At 38.6% G+C, this 17,919-nt stretch overlaps 1 protein-coding gene across 2 annotated transcripts in view; it reads left to right on the top strand.

The window, feature by feature from the left end:
* The window catches only part of MET (MET proto-oncogene, receptor tyrosine kinase), a 115,811-nt gene that overhangs the window by 95,552 nt on the left and 2,340 nt on the right, over positions 1 to 17,919 (top strand). For both annotated transcript variants that reach the window (XM_040260887.1, XM_040260885.1), the window contains 6 exons: positions 448 to 678; positions 2,610 to 2,690; positions 4,604 to 4,785; positions 7,616 to 7,725; positions 9,058 to 9,223; positions 17,766 to 17,902. In XM_040260887.1, the coding sequence (XP_040116821.1) occupies positions 448 to 678; positions 2,610 to 2,690; positions 4,604 to 4,785; positions 7,616 to 7,725; positions 9,058 to 9,223; positions 17,766 to 17,902 (907 nt within the window). The remainder of the gene's footprint in view (positions 1 to 447; positions 679 to 2,609; positions 2,691 to 4,603; positions 4,786 to 7,615; positions 7,726 to 9,057; positions 9,224 to 17,765; positions 17,903 to 17,919) is intronic.

The raw sequence follows: 17,919 nt of genomic DNA, 5'->3' as shown, positions 1-17,919 counted from the left end.
AGTCTCTCAAAAGGCTTCTTTTTTCCTTTTCTTATACTTCAGTTGAATTTTTGTGGGACAAGGCAGTTGCTTGACTATTTTTGCCACTTTTCATTCTTATGAGTATAGTATGTTAAAAAACAACCCTCAAGCTTGACTTTTGCTATGTAAAAGAGAAATATCTAAGGAAATGAAAAGGAAAAAACAAATTTTCAAAGTTACTCCTTAATGTAAGAAAATCAATAAATGTTTTTTACAAACACATACCCATATCTTTTTCCAGTTTACTATTTTATTAGATCAATTCCTTTGTAGTTTTTCCTAGCCTCATTTAGTGATACAATAATTATTTCTTTACATTTAAATTTAAATTTTGATTTTGTTATTAATTCAGTTTGCTCCTTCTGTTGCAGTCCCCACTAATTGAGGTTTTGCTACTGTTTCTAATAATTTTGCTTAATCTTGCAGACCAGTTTCCTAATTCATCTCAGAATGGGTCATGCAGACAAGTGCAGTATCCTCTGACGGATCTATCCCCCATCTTAACTAGTGGGGACTCTGATATATCCAGTCCATTACTGCAAAATACCGTCCACATCGACCTCAGTGCTCTAAATCCAGAGCTGGTCCAGGCGGTTCAGCACGTAGTAATTGGGCCGAGCAGTCTGATTGTACATTTCAATGAAGTCATAGGAAGAGGTAAGTATTTCCACTCAGCTTTTTGTTAAACACAATTTTCCAGTAAGCATTTTATCTTCTGCCTTTGCAGATTAGGCATTAGACAATGGTGAAAGCAACTGACAGAGCAGTGATAACAAGTGCACTTGATTTCTGTTCTGCAGAAATACAACCCTGCAAATCACATCCATGGGGATTTGCCCCTATGCATGGAGACAACTTGATAATCTCCCAGACATCTTACTAATGAATCACATTCCTTCCTCACCTTTTTCATAATGACAACTATAATTTCTTGAAAGTGCCTTTTACTTCTGTCTAAAAATCATTTTATTAAGTTCTAATATTTTTACTCATATCTCCTTCCAGTCTTTCTTTACTCTGAGAATACTGACTAACTCTATGAAGGCCTGGTTGATAGCAGTTTGCACACTGCTGGACAGCATCAGGAGACAGGGGATTTATAGCCTTCCCTTGGTCTGAAGCAGTATACATCATCTCTGCAATGCACTCCAATTTCTTTATACAAAGAGGAATGAATATTTGTATTAAGCCAGCCAGAGCTGCAATAACAGCTAGCATATACAGTACTGGAGGAAATATTGAGGAGGAAAACAAACCAACCAGAAGCCAGGAAATGAACTCCACTGTTCCCTTTTTTTTCTAAAAAGCTTTTACCTTTAATACCAAATGGCCTCTGATCCTTTTATTCAGTATGTGCTGCAAGAGATAGCACAGACATCAGCCAGCATGATGCAGAGGAGGCTGAAGGGACAGTTGGCCTTATGTGTTCACTAGGCCTTCCCATTTTCCTGTGATAGTATCAACACATTCCTCTATCATATACTCCAGATTTTAGTCCCTAGCATGCTCCCCTTCACAAATAGCAGCCTCACTGTTAACAGACATGAATCTTTCACATCAGAGTAATACATAGTTCTTCTACCAGTCTATAAATCCCAGTAACTACCAGTTTTAGAATGTATGACTAAACTAATGATGTTCTAATTTTACATATTCTAAAATTAGTATTTTGTATTTTTATCATGAAAGGTGATAAAATGGCAGTTATCTCTTTTATAAAGTAGTAATATGAATGATTCTGTGAATACTACTATTTATTTATATGCTTTCCCCAAGAGAATGTGAGCCCTCAAGAGTGTAGGTTTTATTTATTCATCTTTGCATTACAAGAGGGTAGACTAATGCCCAACACTCACATGCTAGGCACTCAGGGAGTCTTAGCTAGCTGGATGAATTTCTTAATGACTTACACAGCTATCAGACATTTGGCACCTCTGGGGAAAATTACTGCCACTGGATGAAAGGCTACCATTGGGAAAGTGATGTGGCTAAAACCAGAGAGAACTGGATGAAATGACTCAGAGTGAATTTGCTTCATTCAGGCCATTGTCTTTCAGTTTCTGCCAGCCTGGATTACATATTAACCAGTGACTAATGGGGAAAATCCTTATTCTATAATACTCATCTTATTTCTAATGGTGACATTTTTATTTCATTTCAGTTTATTGGAATATAGAGAGCTTATTTTATTGTAGTTCTTCATGTGGATAAAACTTTGTTTTTATATTTAAAAGATATTTTTTGATCCTTAATAATAATGTTCCTTATATGAGGCAGATGTTACTCCTGTTTTCACTGGTTCCACTGTTATTGAATACTTTATTATCTTAACCTCTAATAACAATTATATCACCTAAATATTTTACCATGTGTTAAATAATCATATTGCTTTTATCTTTGGGTAAAATATATCTACATATTTTACAAACACACACAAGTAGTGGTACTGTTAATCAAAAGCATAAGAAGCAATGTACTTTTTTGCCATGTAGGAAACAAAAAAGAAATGAAGATCATGAAAAGCTTAATAAATAATATTAAACAAATAAAACTAATGCAGCACTAACCAAGTTCCCTCTATCACATAGGACATTTTGGTTGTGTATATCATGGAACTTTGTTGGACAACGATGATAAGAAAATTCACTGTGCTGTGAAATCCTTGAATAGTAAGTTGTATTTTATTTAACAGTGGAGTATACTTCTGTGGTTGCGGACTAATAAACAGTTCATAATAAAATGTTGATTTACACTTTCCCTTGTGGAAAAATCAGTAACTAGCTGGAACGATGGATCTAATCCTGAAATGTTTGATCGAAATTCTTATTGAAATATTTCCTCAGAAATTATCCCTCAGAGCTCTCATAAGTAAGAATGAAAGAGAAATGAGATTCTTGGATGAGCCTAAGTATCATTTAAATATGTTTGGCTTACAATATTTGTTTTGCAAGTGACATTTATGGAAACTATTGAAAGCATTTTGGCACATACAGTAGTAATGACTCATTGTACCCAGAGGCATTACTATAATTATTTCTTTAACCACAACTTCCATCAAAAAGATAAAAAATGAAATAAGTCAAATAAGAGATAACAGCAGAAAATTGAAAAATTATAAATGTGGTAATACCTCATTTATCCACATTTTTGATGAATGAGATAATCCATTAATTAAATGAACTTCCTTAGCAAGTGATACTTACCCCCTTTTAATGCTAGAATATATGTATTTTTAGTATTATTTACTATTGAGAAAAATCTGCTTAAAATCGAATGCATACTCTTTTTAAGAAGCAGGGAATGCTAGAGTTACTCAGTTTTCCCGGGCCTTTCCCATGTATGTGTGTCATTAAACTTTGTTTGAATTTTTTCCTGTTTAAAGAAAGAGAGAAGAAATATGGAATGCTTCCAAACATAAACTAAGACTTTATTAATGACCCAGAGCCATAATTATGGCATGAATTACTATCTTGTACAACCCACCGTACTCCTCATAGTAGAGTTTGCCTGGCTTCACCTTTGCTGACAGGTCTCACATATCAAGTCAATGTGCTTGCCTTTTCTACCCCCATTTCTAAGTTTCTGCTCATAGTTTGAGGCAGCCTAAAAAAATGTTAACAAGATACATTACAAATTTATATTGGAATTAATGTTTTCAATGCATATGTGAAAGGTTTTCCTACAAGATATGTTATCAACAGAAATATTTCAGCCTTTTTAAACATAAATCTGCATGCTGAGCAGTGTTCTGTATGGTTCATTTTGTTGGAAGTTTAACCACAAGATAATTAAAGCAACAATTTATATGAAATCTAACTACAAACTGTGATGGATTAAGTATAATTGTCAATAAATTTGCCTCAGTAAAGAGCACTACTGCCAGTTGTAGTAAGAAGTCCTATTGCCAAGAAATCTTTCTCTGTCCCTGGTGTATGTTGATCTCTATTTAGTCCAGATGGACATCCAGGTCTTGGAATGCACTCCATTTGTAAAAGAGTATCATCACTGACACTGATACTAATCAGATTAATAAATTAAAGGTTGTTAACTCTTCATTAGTGCTGACTAATATCAGGCCCTTGGGATCTCTATTTGGAAACTATTATAACAAAAGAGTCTACTTAGATAGCATAGGCAACGTTTGGTCTTCAAATCCTCCTAGTCCAGGGACTGGAAAACTATGGCCTGCTGCCTGTTTTTGTAAACAGTTTTTCAAGACTCGGCCACTATTATCAGCCACTAGTGGCTGCCTTTGCACTGCAATGGCAAGAGTTGTGTATTAGTAACAGAGACCATGTGGCTTAAAAAGCCAAAAATATTTACTATCTTGTCCTTTACAGAAAAGTTTGCCAACCCATGCCCTGCTAGACTCTTTCAAAAACAAGGGCAAGTGGTGACTCAAAAGTGCAGCACAGGTGACATCATTCACTCAGTTGTATTGTAAAAAAAACACTCTGAGGATGAGGCATCAGGGCAAGATGTAGTCCAATGGTTTTATATTCTGTGCTGTCTCTCCCTGAACCTGATGAAGTAATCATTGTCCCTATAATGAAGTTAATGTCTCCACTGCTGGCCTTCTCAGGAATCACTGACATAGGAGAAGTTTCCCAATTTCTGACTGAGGGAATCATCATGAAAGATTTTAGTCATCCCAATGTTCTCTCGCTTTTGGGAATCTGCCTTCGAAGTGAGGGGTCTCCACTGGTGGTCCTACCATACATGAAACATGGGGATCTTCGAAATTTCATTAGAAATGAGACTCATGTAAGTATATTGCCAAGCTTGCTAACTCATGAACTAGCCTTAAGCCAGCCAGACTTCCAAAATGTGCTATTTTGAACCTTTTTTAAATTTTTAGCCAAAGAAACCCATGTGAAACATTGACACCGTTCAAATGGACAGAGGCCCATTCAGTTCTCTGGTTTCTCAAAATCCTCTGTCCTAGTGGGAAGATAGTGATACATAGAAGGGTTTCTGGGGACAGTGATTCTTACCTGCCCTGCAGGCAGCCTTGCTCTGCCATCCCCCAGACAGGTACACATCTTTCAATCCCTACTATACACCACAAAAAGCACCGCACAGGAGACATAGAGCCAGAATGAGCCTCAGCCCAAAGGCCGTTTTAACCTTAGAAGGAAATACATTGAAAATTAATTATGAATGAATCTCACTATTCTTCAAAGTTGCTGCCCACTCTTCTACCTCAGGACCTTTGCACTTCTTAGTCTCTCCACCTAGATTACTCTTCTCCAAAATATCCACATATCTCACTTGGTTATTAATTTCAGCTTTCTGCCCTAATGTCATCTTCAAAATAAAGCTTCCCCGACTTGTCTAAAATTGCAGCTGACCACTACACTCTCATGCCTTCTTTCTTTCTCGTCTCCCCTGCTTTGTTTTTATCCATCACACCCTCATATGATACTGAGGCCTGAATTGTCCAAAACTGTGGCCATAAGCCACACATGAAATGTGACTAGTATAAATTGAGATTTGTTGTAAGTGTAGAATACATCCCAGGTTTTCAATATTTAGTATAAAAAAAGAAGGTAAAATATCTCATCAGTAATTGTTTATACTGATTACATGTTAAAATGATATTATTTTGGATATGTGGGTTGAAAAACATACTGTGAAAATAATTTTTGCTTGTTTCTTTTTAATTCTTTAATGAGACTACTAGAAAAATTTTAACTACATATGTGCCTTGTCTCATATTTCTGTTGAACAATACTCTGCTAGGTAATAAATAAATGATAGCTGTGTATATGTATACATGTGTATATATACACACACATACACACATACCTTATTAGAGGACAAGCACCTGAGGGTAGGTAATTTTGTGTGTATATTGTTCACTACTGTGGCTCCAACACCTAAAACAGAGTTAAGTACAGAGACTCTCAGGAGATATCTGCTAAATGAATGAGTTCAGGGTTACAAAAGAGATTCTTAGATGTTTCCAAATGACAGTTTTGTTAGCGACATTTATGCTAGTTCCAAAAAGGCTGAGCAAACAATGGCTAGACCAGGAGTAGGGAGGGAAGAAGAAGTCTTCAGAACTGAAGTCACAGATGGCCCCAGGCTGCTTTTTGGCTTCTGTGAACAGACCTCTTTAGACGTTATGGAGTAGCTTTACTCTTGATCAAAAAAACTTCATAAACATGGGATCGGATTCTTAGAGAAATGAGCTCTAGGATAGTAAAGAAATATTTTGCATTCAGTCAAAAGAGAATACTCTGTAGCTCTGAATTTTTGCAAATAAGGTGAATTTACCTTACGAAGTACCATTGCCTTTATAGTCCAAGGAGTCTGTACTTATTACAACCACTAACAGATATATCTTAAAGAGAGGCTGAAAACACAGGAAATGGCCTCTCTACATGCTGGGTGCATTAAGGGAGGCTGTAGCCCTCCTTATAGGGTCCCCACTGGCTGCCTCTTTAGCTCACAAACTTCACTGTGGCTGCTGAAGAAGAGTTATCCTGTTCCTGATGACCAGGTACTGCAGTGACATCTGGGTGACTTCAGATACAGTTCTTATAGTTACGGAAGCCATTATGCTGTCCATCCAAGTTTGTGGGTTGAACATATGGAGAATGAGATCTCCTATTTTCTGTGTGGGTTCAGGCCACTGTTGCCTCTGTACCAGTAGGAGGGCCTCTAATATGACTGATTTCACTATAGCATAAGCTTTGGAGTCTTAACAGATATAGGCTAAAATCCTAACTCTACAACTTACCATCTGAGAGGTTTAGAGTGATTTATTTCTCTCAAAGCTTTTTGTATTAACCATGTATTTCTGGAGACCTGCCGACCCTGGAAGGACTGCTTTCCCCACTTCCCACAGGACTGGCAAATTCCCAGAGGTGTTAAACAGCTCACCTTCAGAGAGCATGCCTTTCATCACTAAACCAACCACTCCAGAGCCCATGCCCCAACCACCTCCTTTAAAGGGTGCCAACACCCTGGGCCACCATCTGCCTGCCCTCATCACTTCAAAACCAGTTACCAGACTTCTAGAGACAGTCCTTACACCCCAGACCCACTGAAATTATTCAAACCAGCTGATTCTAAGCTGCTTCCTCTGCCTCTCCCGTTCCTTCCCACAGAAATCACCATAAAGGCTCTTGATTATGTTTTCCCCTTGTTTCCTCTGCCTCCTAACCAACCCTGGTGCTTCCCTGTGTGGCCTTGCATGACATGCCATGCCTCCTCCTCTTGGGAATTGTGAGTAACAGTCTTTTTGATGGCCTTTGTTCCCATCTGCTGGCTGTACCATACCTGAATAATAATAAACTCCACATTTTAAAACAACTCCAGTTGCCCATCTGGAAAATGGACAGAAGTGAGGGTATAAGGATTACCCAAAATTTATAAAAAACCTCTAACATGGTATTTTGCAAATAACAGATACTAAGTAAATGATGATTATCAACAGGAAATAAATTATTATTTGAAAATAGGTAATTCTTTGCTGTTGATAAGAAATTGATAAGGTAATTCTTATCAATATTTCAGAATTCTAAAACCATAGCTAGAACAGTAAGTGCTTATTAGTTTATGGGTTTCCAATTCTCTTTGATTACAGAACCCAACTGTAAAAGATCTGATTGGCTTTGGTCTTCAAGTAGCCAAAGGCATGGAATATCTTGCAAGCAAAAAGTTTGTCCACAGAGACTTGGCTGCAAGAAACTGTATGTAAGTATAAGAATCTCTGTGCCTGCAGTCCAAATTAAGTGACAGGGAGGAACCTGTTTCCCACTCTTCAAGGCTAGTGAGGATATTTTCTCTTCTCATGTAAAAGTCCTTTATTTTCGTCACAGTTCTATTTTTTTTAATTAATTTATTTATTTTTAACTTTTACTTTACAATTCTGTATTGGTTTTGGCATAGATTGACATGAATCCACCACAGGTGTACATGCGTTCCCAAACATGAACGTCACAGTTCTAAATCGATGTGTAAGCACTGGGTATGTAGGTGGAGCTTTCAGGCTTTATCAAACAGAATTTAAAAGGAATTCTCCAGAGGGGGGTCTTAAACAGCTGTTGTGCGCTGTAGCTTTTCTTTTTCCTTCCCGCCCATAGCCCCCAGTGTTGTGGTTTTCACACTGCATTAGTGTTTGGAAGGGACAATTCAATCTGCAGCATTTTACAGTGAAACAGAGAGGGGCTGGTAACACAAATACCAACATATTGTAACTTCCCAAGAGTGGATTTGAAGTCAGCCTGCAGAAACCCTACCAAAAATGGTATTTGAGACTGAATATACAAAGAGGTTTATTTGTGTCTGGCTGCCTGGGCTGTATAATACAACAGTCAACAGTTTGTAATTGATTCAGTGCTTTCCCTTCTGTAGCACTGATTCATGCCTTAACGGTATGTGTGAATGAAGAACTGTGCTCTTAATTTTCTACCTTGGTTTTGGTCAATGTGACAACATAAAAGTCATCTTAAACAAAGGATACATAGCCTCAGATAGAAGAATTGATTTTCCTGGAACCTTGATGTTTTCCTAGATGCTTTACTGTGTATCTGTTTTCTCTATTACCTCACTGGTAAAAAGAATTGTATGTACTAGCCTAGCCCTTTGAGAAGGAAAAAATGAAATAATAGTCCCCTGTCATATCTCCCCCATAAAACTAAGTATTGCTAATAAGTTGACAAGTGGTAATTACTGATTGCTTTGGGCAGTCAGTTGGCATACTCAATTTAGCAACCAAAGAAAGCTGGGAGGGTGGCCAATTTTACTACTTCTCCAGATCTACATTAAAGCAAAAAAGATTTTCTTATGCCACATCATTCACAATCTCTTCCCTTGGCCTGTTGAATTTGAAATGTAAATGTCAAGCATTTTTATTCAAGGATTCCATTGTGATTTAGCGCTAGTCAATACAGGCCAGATGAAGCCCTTCCTGCAGAAATTATGGATTTCAAATACTGAAGCTGCTTGTTCTAATCAGTAGAGATTCAGAATCACTGTAAATTATTCTCTTTTAGCCACTGGTAATAATTTTTGTTTTTTCTGTAGGCTGGATGAAAAATTCACCGTCAAGGTTGCTGATTTTGGTCTTGCCAGAGACGTGTATGATAAGGAATACTATAGCGTACACAACAAAACAGGTGCAAAACTGCCAGTGAAATGGATGGCTTTAGAAAGCCTGCAGACTCAGAAATTTACCACCAAGTCAGATGTGGTAATGTATTCATCACCTCAACCTCCTTTTTACTTTCATATCCAACTTTTTAGTAATTTTATGGGAACTTAATTTTTTTTAAAGAGAAATCTTCACCACCATAATTTCAGCTTTTTTAATAAGTAAAAACGGACTTGATTGTCTAATAAGTACCCATACTATGGCCTCATAAATTCATTCATTTATTCAAAAAATGTTTGAATAAATGTCCAGCAGAACAGCATGTTAGGTCCTTGCGAACCGGGTGTAAGCCCTGCCCTCCAGGAGCTTTGTTCAGCAGGAGAGGGAAGCTGTGTTCATCACTAACTCACACAAAGTAGACTGGGATTAATCTAGTCACTCGTAGCTCAAGGGCAGAAAAATTCTACCTGGAGAAACCTGGAAGCTGTCCCTGAGGCATATCTAGCAGTGAAGACATTATCCTTTTGCCTAGCCCCACTTTATCTGCAAAGGTCATCCTCCTCTCACAGAACAAGCATCTGAGGGCGTGCAACAGAGCTCTGAGGGTGGGGAAGACACTCACCTGGGTAGCCGAATCTACCATACTGCCCTTTCACCTGGTGGAGAAGGTTATTCTTGAAATGGGCTTTAAAGTAAGGATGACAGAATAGACAGTGAAATAAAAAATGCCAGTCCAGGTGAGATAAAGGGGCAGGAAAGTATACACTTCTTTAAAGTTCTAAGCAAACAATAAGCAGTGGTGATTTGGCAAAAATAGCAGGCACAGAGGGAAGTTATGAGAATAAATTGAGAAAAATATTTTCATAGTAGATCATAGAGATCCTTGGAAAGCAAACCAGGGAGTCTGGAATTTATTCTCTGGCCATGTGGAAACATTAAAATGTAATCAGATTACACTGTAGCCTTTCTTTATTCTGCAAAATGTTTTGAGAGGAGTAGACACAGGAAGACAAAGTGAGAGGTAGAATATGAAATAACATACTGTAAAAACAGAAAAGATGGAAGAGAAGGCATCTCAGAGGTAGAAACAACAGTATTTAGCAAGAAATTGATGAAAGTCATAGCTGAGCGAAGTTATATACTGGTGCAATTACAATTATGTGAGATAGAGGCACAAAAGCCAGTTTCAGAGGAAAAATATCAATCTTGCCTTGCACATGCTGAGTTTGACTTGGGAGTAGGACATACAGGCGGAAGTGTCTTTCATGCACCTGGAAGTGTGGATCTGCAGCTTGTACAAACAGTTTGGTTGTCTTAACACTATACACTGGATGGCTTACACAGCAGACATTTACTTTTCACAGTTCTAGTGGCTGAAAGTGGGAAATGGGGATTCCAGTGTGGTCAGATTCTGGTGAGGCAAGCACATGGGCACCTTCTCACTATGCCTTGTGCTGGGGAGAGAGCAAGAGTAAGCTCTCTGGGTCTCGTCTTGTAAGGACACTAATCCCATCCTCATGACCTCATATAAACCTAATTTTCTCCCAAAGGCTCCCCCTCTAAATACCATCACACTGGGGGTTAGAGTTTCAACATATGAATTTTGAAAACGATGGTGCACAATTCAGTCCATAGCAGAGGTCATAGCTGGAAATAGGCTTTTGAGACTCCAATACAGTTATTCAGAGGAACCTACATACATGCCGTGAAGGAGAAAAGCAGAGAGGTGGGAGACCCAGAGGAAGAGAAAGTGTCAAGAAGAAATGGGGTGTGGTCAGCAGAGGTTCCTGCTACTCAGAGCACAAGAAGGGTCTTGGAACCTGAATGATTTGGTCTGGAGTGTGCAGAGGAGCCTGGGTGTTGAATGGAATATTCTATTTGCCTTTCATAAATCAAGAGGATTATGATATGTGGAGGTGGGAAAACAGCAATGTCTCAGTCCTTGAGAATAACAACCAAAAACAAGAAAAGCATTAACTAGTGATATTAGCAAACAAGATGGGAAGAAAATAGCATTAATGGAGGACATAAATTGCAAAAGAGAAAGGATTGGCAGCTGTTAAGATATAACAAGGGATGGGCATCTGCGTTCAGCTTTGGGAGGTGAGAAGTTGTCTACCCTCCTCCCTGAGAGTCCGCAAAAGAGAGAGGTGTGGCCTCTATTGGGAAGAGTTTTGAAGACGTTGTGGTCTTTAAGTGAAAGCAGAGTTTCAGTTCCTGAGGAAGTGGAGGAGTCATTAGAGAATAAGCTGAGGGTGACTGAGAGCCTGTTTTCAGTGAACACATGTATCACAGGACATAGTGGAGGAATGGGACTTCAGGATGGTTAAGATTGGTAAGTAGATGTGATAGTCCATGCTAGAGCTTATTGCCTGGATTTTTATCCTGAAAGACTGTGAAAAAGAGGAAATAAAAAGGTGCTAGAGAGGTAGGCTGAGAAAACATTAGTGATGGTGACAGGTAAAGGCATCAGGTAAGGAGAATTAACCCATCCTGAAAGCATGTACATTTCATCTAGACTTGACTACCGCTAGGAAGGAGAACCAACTCTTAGAACTCAATAAGACAAAATAACCCATTTTTTAAAAATAGGCAGAAGATTTGAATAGACATTTTACCAAGGAGATGTATGAATACCTAGCTAATAAGCACATGAAAACATATGCCCACACAAAGACTTGCTCATGAATGCTCACAGCAGTGTTATTCATAATAGTCAAAAAACCAGGAGCAATTTTGATGTCCATCAGCTGGGAAATGGGGATATAAAGCATGGTATAACTATACAACAGAATAATGCTATTCAGTAATGAGAAAGAACCACTGATACATGCTACAATGTGGATAAACCTCAAAAACATTATGTCAGGTGAAAGAAGGCAGACTCAAAATTATTACACATTGAGTAATTCCATTTATATGAAATTTCTAGAAAGGGGCAAAAAATTGAGACAGAAAACAGATCAGTGGTTGCCTGGGGCTGAGGGTAGAAGCAAAGATTGACTGCCAACAGGCATGAGGGAAGTTTCTGGGATGTTGGAATTGATCTTAAACTGAATTGTGATGATAGCTGCACTACTATATAAATTTACTAAACATCATTGACTATATACTTACAGTTGGCAAATTTTATGACATATAAATCATACCTCAGCAAAGTTATTAAGACAAGTCTGATGAAATTTTGGATGCTCAAGGCAAGAGTTGGGATTCTGAGCTTTTTGATAGTCCTGTACCACTCACCACTATCTCCACAAAAATACATATGCACAGCAGGGAGTTCAGCACTTCTTGTGAAACAACTGTCACTCAGATACTTAGGAAATTTACACAGGCTTCTATAGATTCAAAGTGCTGTGTCTTTCTTCCTCTCATTGAAAGACTCTATACTGTACTATATAAAGGGTGAACCTGAGTAGTCCATACCATGCTTCTTTGACAAATTGTTATTGATTGGATGTTTATTGATGGATTTACACATTTGCATAAAGTTTTCATTTCTAGGACAGCCCAATCTTTTGAATGTTGACATGGAACATATCCAAGCACCTGTAATAAATTGTATTATGTTGAGACCTACAGACAAAAACTTGCCTGTTTGTAGGAAGGTCTACTTTCTCACAAATGCCCAGATGCAGTTCAGCTAAAATCTGAATACCCTTGAAACTCTTTCCAACAACTGAAGTATCTTCTATACATGCAATTACTCATATCCAGTATTGCATAGTGTTTGTGCTTAGTACAAGTGCTTTCACTGAAGTCAGTACTGACTTCTTTGTTCAACCAACTGGCTTTCTCATCCTGCTTCATCATTCTGCTGCATTTAATATCGTCAGCTGTCCTCTTGAAATTTCCTTCTCCTTTGTTTTCAGGGCCACTGTACCATCCTGTTTTCCCCCTGCTTTTAGACTGTGTTTTCTTTACCTTGACAGCTTCTCTTTCTTCTCTCACAGCCTACATACAACTGTCCCCCAGGATTTTGGTCTTAAGGTGTCAGCCTCTCTCAACAGTTTTAACCATTCCCATCAACAGTCACCTTTGCATCTCTCTTACTAGATGTTTTCATCAGCAACACACATTTACTGAGTTCAAAGTCTAGTTCTTTCCTGCCAACTGTCGACGCCTCACTTCTTTATTTCTATTAATGGTATCACCATTGTGCAATATACCAACTCTTCATCCTTTCTATTGTACAGTTCTTTAGGTTTTAAAGATTGCATCAGTTGTATGACCCAAATCACCACAACCAGAATATGAAACAGCTCTATCATCCCAGAAAATTTCCTTACACTTCTTGATGGTATAACCTGCCCTAACCCTAAAACCTGGAAACCACTGGTCCATTTTCTCTCTGTAGTTTTACCTTTTCTGGAATGTTCTATAAATGGAATCATACAGTAGATAGCCTTTGAGTCTGTCTCCTTCACATAGCATAATGCATTTGAGAGGATCAATAGTATCAATGTATCCACAGTTATTCTTTTTTTATTATGATAAAAAACATAAAGTTGACCATCTTAACCATTTTAAGTGTATTGTACAGTACAGTTGACTATGTGCACAGTGCTATGCAACTGATTTCTAGAACTTGCAAAACTGAAACTCTATATCCACTGAACAACTCCCCATTTCTCCCTCCTCCAGCATCTCTGGCAACCACCATTCTACTTTCTAAGAGTTTGACTATTTTAGATACTTCATTATAAGTGGAATCATATAGTATTTGTCCTTTGTAACTGGTTTATTTCACATAAGTAAGTTTGCTGGATCATATGTATTCTATTTTCTAGTGTTTTTAAAACTGGGTTATTTTTTATTTTATTTTTAAGAGTTCATTATGTATTCTGGTTATAGGAACATGTTATCAGATATGTGTTCTTACAAATAATACTTTTTAGTCTGTGGCTTGCCTTTTTTAATTGTATCTTTCAAAGAGCAGAAGTTTTCAGTTTTACTGAAAAGATTATCAACCTACCAGTTGCTAAATTTTATCAATTAATCCATTTTTAAATCAGTTATGCTTTTTTATAAGGGTATTATATCTCAGTTTGCTTTTTTAATTTATTTTTTATGGAAGGATAATTTCTTTTTTGAATGCTCAAATTTGGCTATATCTATTATTGATTGCTGCAGCAATGTGCCTATCACTTTTTATAGCTTACGACAGTCTCTTACCTCTAATAACTGCTTTCAGCTTTGTCTTTGGTAAAATTAGGCAGAGATTCTTCAGATGAGCTCACTGCTGGTGCTCAGATATTCAGAAAGCCTTGATCATTCACACAATAAGCATGAATGACTGTGCTCTCCTATCTTGAAGCTAAAACTGGCTTGCTTCCATCAATGCACAGGCATCGTACACCTCCCCCACCCCTTTGTCTCTCTCTCTCCTTCTGTATCCCTCCCTCACATGCCCCACCCCCACTCTCTCTTCTTGGTCAGTATCATTCTCTTCCTTCACTTCCCTACCCGCCACCATCCAGTCAGTCCAAACTGTGAAGGGGAGTTTGGAATGCAGACTGTTCATGAAACTGCCTCCCTCTCACCTCTCCTGTCCCATGATTTCTCTAATCCTCCTCTGATACCAGTTGTCTAAGTCCTACAATTCCTTGGGTTTCCCTGGTGGCTCAGCTGGGTAACGCATGTACACCTGTGGTGGATTCATGTCAATCTATGCCAAAACCAATACAGAATTGTAAAGTAAAAATTAAAAATAAATAAATTAAAAAAAAAAAAAAAAGAATCCACCTGCAGTGTGGGAGACCTGGGTTCAATCCCTGGGTTGGGAAGATCCCCTAGAGAAGGGAAAGGCTACCCACTCCAGTATTCTGGCCTGGAGAATTCCATGGACTGTATAGTGCTTAGGGTCCCAAAGAGTTGAATACTACTGAGTGACTTTCACTATAATTCCTTACAGGACTAAATTTATCCAACTCTTCCCCCTTGTTTTTGCAAATTTGCCTCCAGACCTCCTATAACCTAGGCTGTCAGTAGGGGAGACCTGATCACACACTTGGAGAAGGCAATGGCACCCCACTCCAGTACTCTTGCCTGGAGAATCCCATGGACGGAGGAGCCCGGTGGGCTGCAGTCCATGGGGTCGATCACACACTAGTAATCAGCCTCTCAGAACTTCAGTTCCTCATTCTTGAAACATCTACAAAACCGAATACATTACAGACTTGTTATAAGGATTAAATAAGACAATGTTTTTTTAAAAGGCATGATGCCCACTCATGCCAAGCTCATTTGATGACACGTGCTCTCTCCCACCACTCTAATTCAGGAGAGCAAATTAGAGAGTTCGCTCTCCCAGCAGAGTTTAGTCTCTCCTGGGAGAGAGAGAGTTCAGTCTCATAAGGTTCCATGTTGCCAGTATTCAGTAGCAGCCCTCACCTGCCCCGTTCAAAAAGTGTCCTAACTGGTCTCTGTATTGTGGATGAGTTTCCCCTGTTTGTTTAAAGCAGTGTTTACAGAAGGAATCTCCTGGAGCTCAACCCCAGTCACGTCCCATTGATTTCAGTTTAACCCATGATTAACATTCAAAAACACAGTCCCCTTTCAACCTTATTCAAAAACACGGTCCCCTTTCAACCTTATCTGTCCTTCATCCCTTCATCTGCTCCACACATCAAGCAGAGTGACCTGTTGTCCTTATGGTTCAAAAAAACATGTTTGAGTGTCTTACCCTTTACCCCTGGGCCCACTGCCTTCATCCAGAATACTCTTGCTGCCCTCACAATACATGTATCTACAGAACAAACATTCGCTGTTCCTCAGGACCCACTATACTGTCATTTTCTTCCTGAAGCCTCTCTTAGTTACCCCACTATTATCCCTTTGCCTTTTCACAACATCTGTACCTCTTTTCTATAATTGCTCTATATTGCAGTTATTAGATCTTATTGTTCTACATGACAGTTTTACATAACTAGTTGCATGATTCTCTTAACCCTGTTAAATCAGCCTCAGGGCCTGTCCAGTAACTTGGACAGTAACCTACCTATGCATCATCAAAGGTCAGTGTGTGCTAAGTCACGTTTGTCGTATCCAACTCTTTGTGACCCTATGGACTGTAGCCCGCCAGGCTCTCTCTCCATGGGATTCTCCAGGCAAGAATACTGGAGTGGGTTGCCATTTCCTTCTCCAGGGGATCTTCCCAACACTGGGACTGAACCTGTATATGTCTCCTGCATCGGCAGGCCAGTTCTTTACCTCTAGTGCCTTGGGAAGCCCTCAAGGGTCAATAGATACTTGTTAAATTGATTTAAATTCTAATGCAAATTCTGGGACTTAACACAGTGGTGTCATCAGAAGTGACTCAGAAGATTTTGAGGCTTTGAAAACTTTGAAAGGCTCCAGAAGACAGCAAATGTATCTAGTACCCTGCCCCACCTCCCCCGACCCACCCACCCAAGGAGTTTGTTTTCTCTATTTGGATCAAGGAAGTCAGTGGCCTTAAAGCATTCTTGAACTTGGGCGAAAGGAAAAAGTCATTCATGGAGATTTGTATCAGCAACTACAATGTCTACCTGCTTGCTTCCTTTCAGAAACACGTGCTTTAGTCTCCTTGCTGAGTTATGAGCTACACTTGCATCTGTTTTATGTTTTCCTGCTCTTCATGTCTGTGCTGTATTCTCTTTACCCTCCAAGCTTCTTTTTCCTCAGGGCCTCATTTCTGCCCCCATGTGCTGCTGTGTGCAAGTGTCTTGGAAGTGTTGTGAGAGAACTGATTTCCTGGGTCCTCTGCCCGGGGGGTGACCCACACATGTTGACTTACTCTCACTGTGTCATTCTCACCTTGGCACATGTCCAGGGTGAGATAACATGCATGACCTGATCTATTCCAACGAGAGTGCTCTAAATCAAGAAACTGCATATTTAGTGAAGTTTGGTAGACCAAGCAAAACCCAAGAGTCATGAACTCTGAAATGTTTATCCCTGTGTGAATTCAGATTTATTGAGGAATTTTTACCAAATCAATCAACCTCTCTGTGTCCTTGTGATCATCCTATAAAGTACTGTTACAGCTGTTTTATATTAATTTCCTCCTATAACATTTTCAAAATATAGTTATTTTATTGAAATTCATTTTCATTCAAGAGCCTTGATGCTAAGCAGTCTTATTACTTCTGATTTTTAATATAGATTTTTACTTTTACTGACTTAGACCTTTTAACATTAACTTTTAGATATGGTTACATTTCTTAAGGAGTGTTTCCATTCATTTGGAAATCCCACAGATTTAAATTTTGGAAGCCTTGCCTTCTTTTTTTCACTAATAGTCTAAAACTGTAATGAAACCGTTGAATAAAGAAGGATAGAAACATGTTAATGCTTTGACTCCATAGGAAAGAACTTGGAAAATGCACTGTGCTAACTACTGATGAAATTATAATCATCATGTGGACTTCAGGCATCCTTTTTGAAAACTTTACATTTACTTGTAATCTAAATTCTAATTCTGGCTTAAACAAGTCATAAACTTATAAGTTACTAATTGTCTTCAAAGAAAACTTTGCCTAAAAACAGCAATAGTATTGAATACTAAACCAAGTTTTATTATGAAGACCTACTGATCACCTTTCATATTTGTGCGGCCACTCTTGCCTTACCTGGATTCTCCCTTCCCTTGTTTGACCAGTGGTCCTTTGGCGTGCTCCTCTGGGAACTGATGACAAGAGGAGCACCACCTTATCCTGACGTCAACACCTTTGACATAACAGTTTACTTGTTGCAAGGAAGAAGGCTCCTACAACCTGAATACTGCCCAGATCCCTTGTAAGTAAGAATTCCAG

The sequence above is a fragment of the Oryx dammah genome, unplaced genomic scaffold (genome assembly GCF_014754425.2).
Source record: "Oryx dammah isolate SB20612 unplaced genomic scaffold, SCBI_Odam_1.1 HiC_scaffold_18, whole genome shotgun sequence".
Taxonomy (NCBI): Eukaryota; Metazoa; Chordata; class Mammalia; order Artiodactyla; family Bovidae; genus Oryx; species Oryx dammah.
Note: the sequence above shows the minus strand (reverse complement) of the source record. Positions and strands in the feature narration are given on the sequence as shown.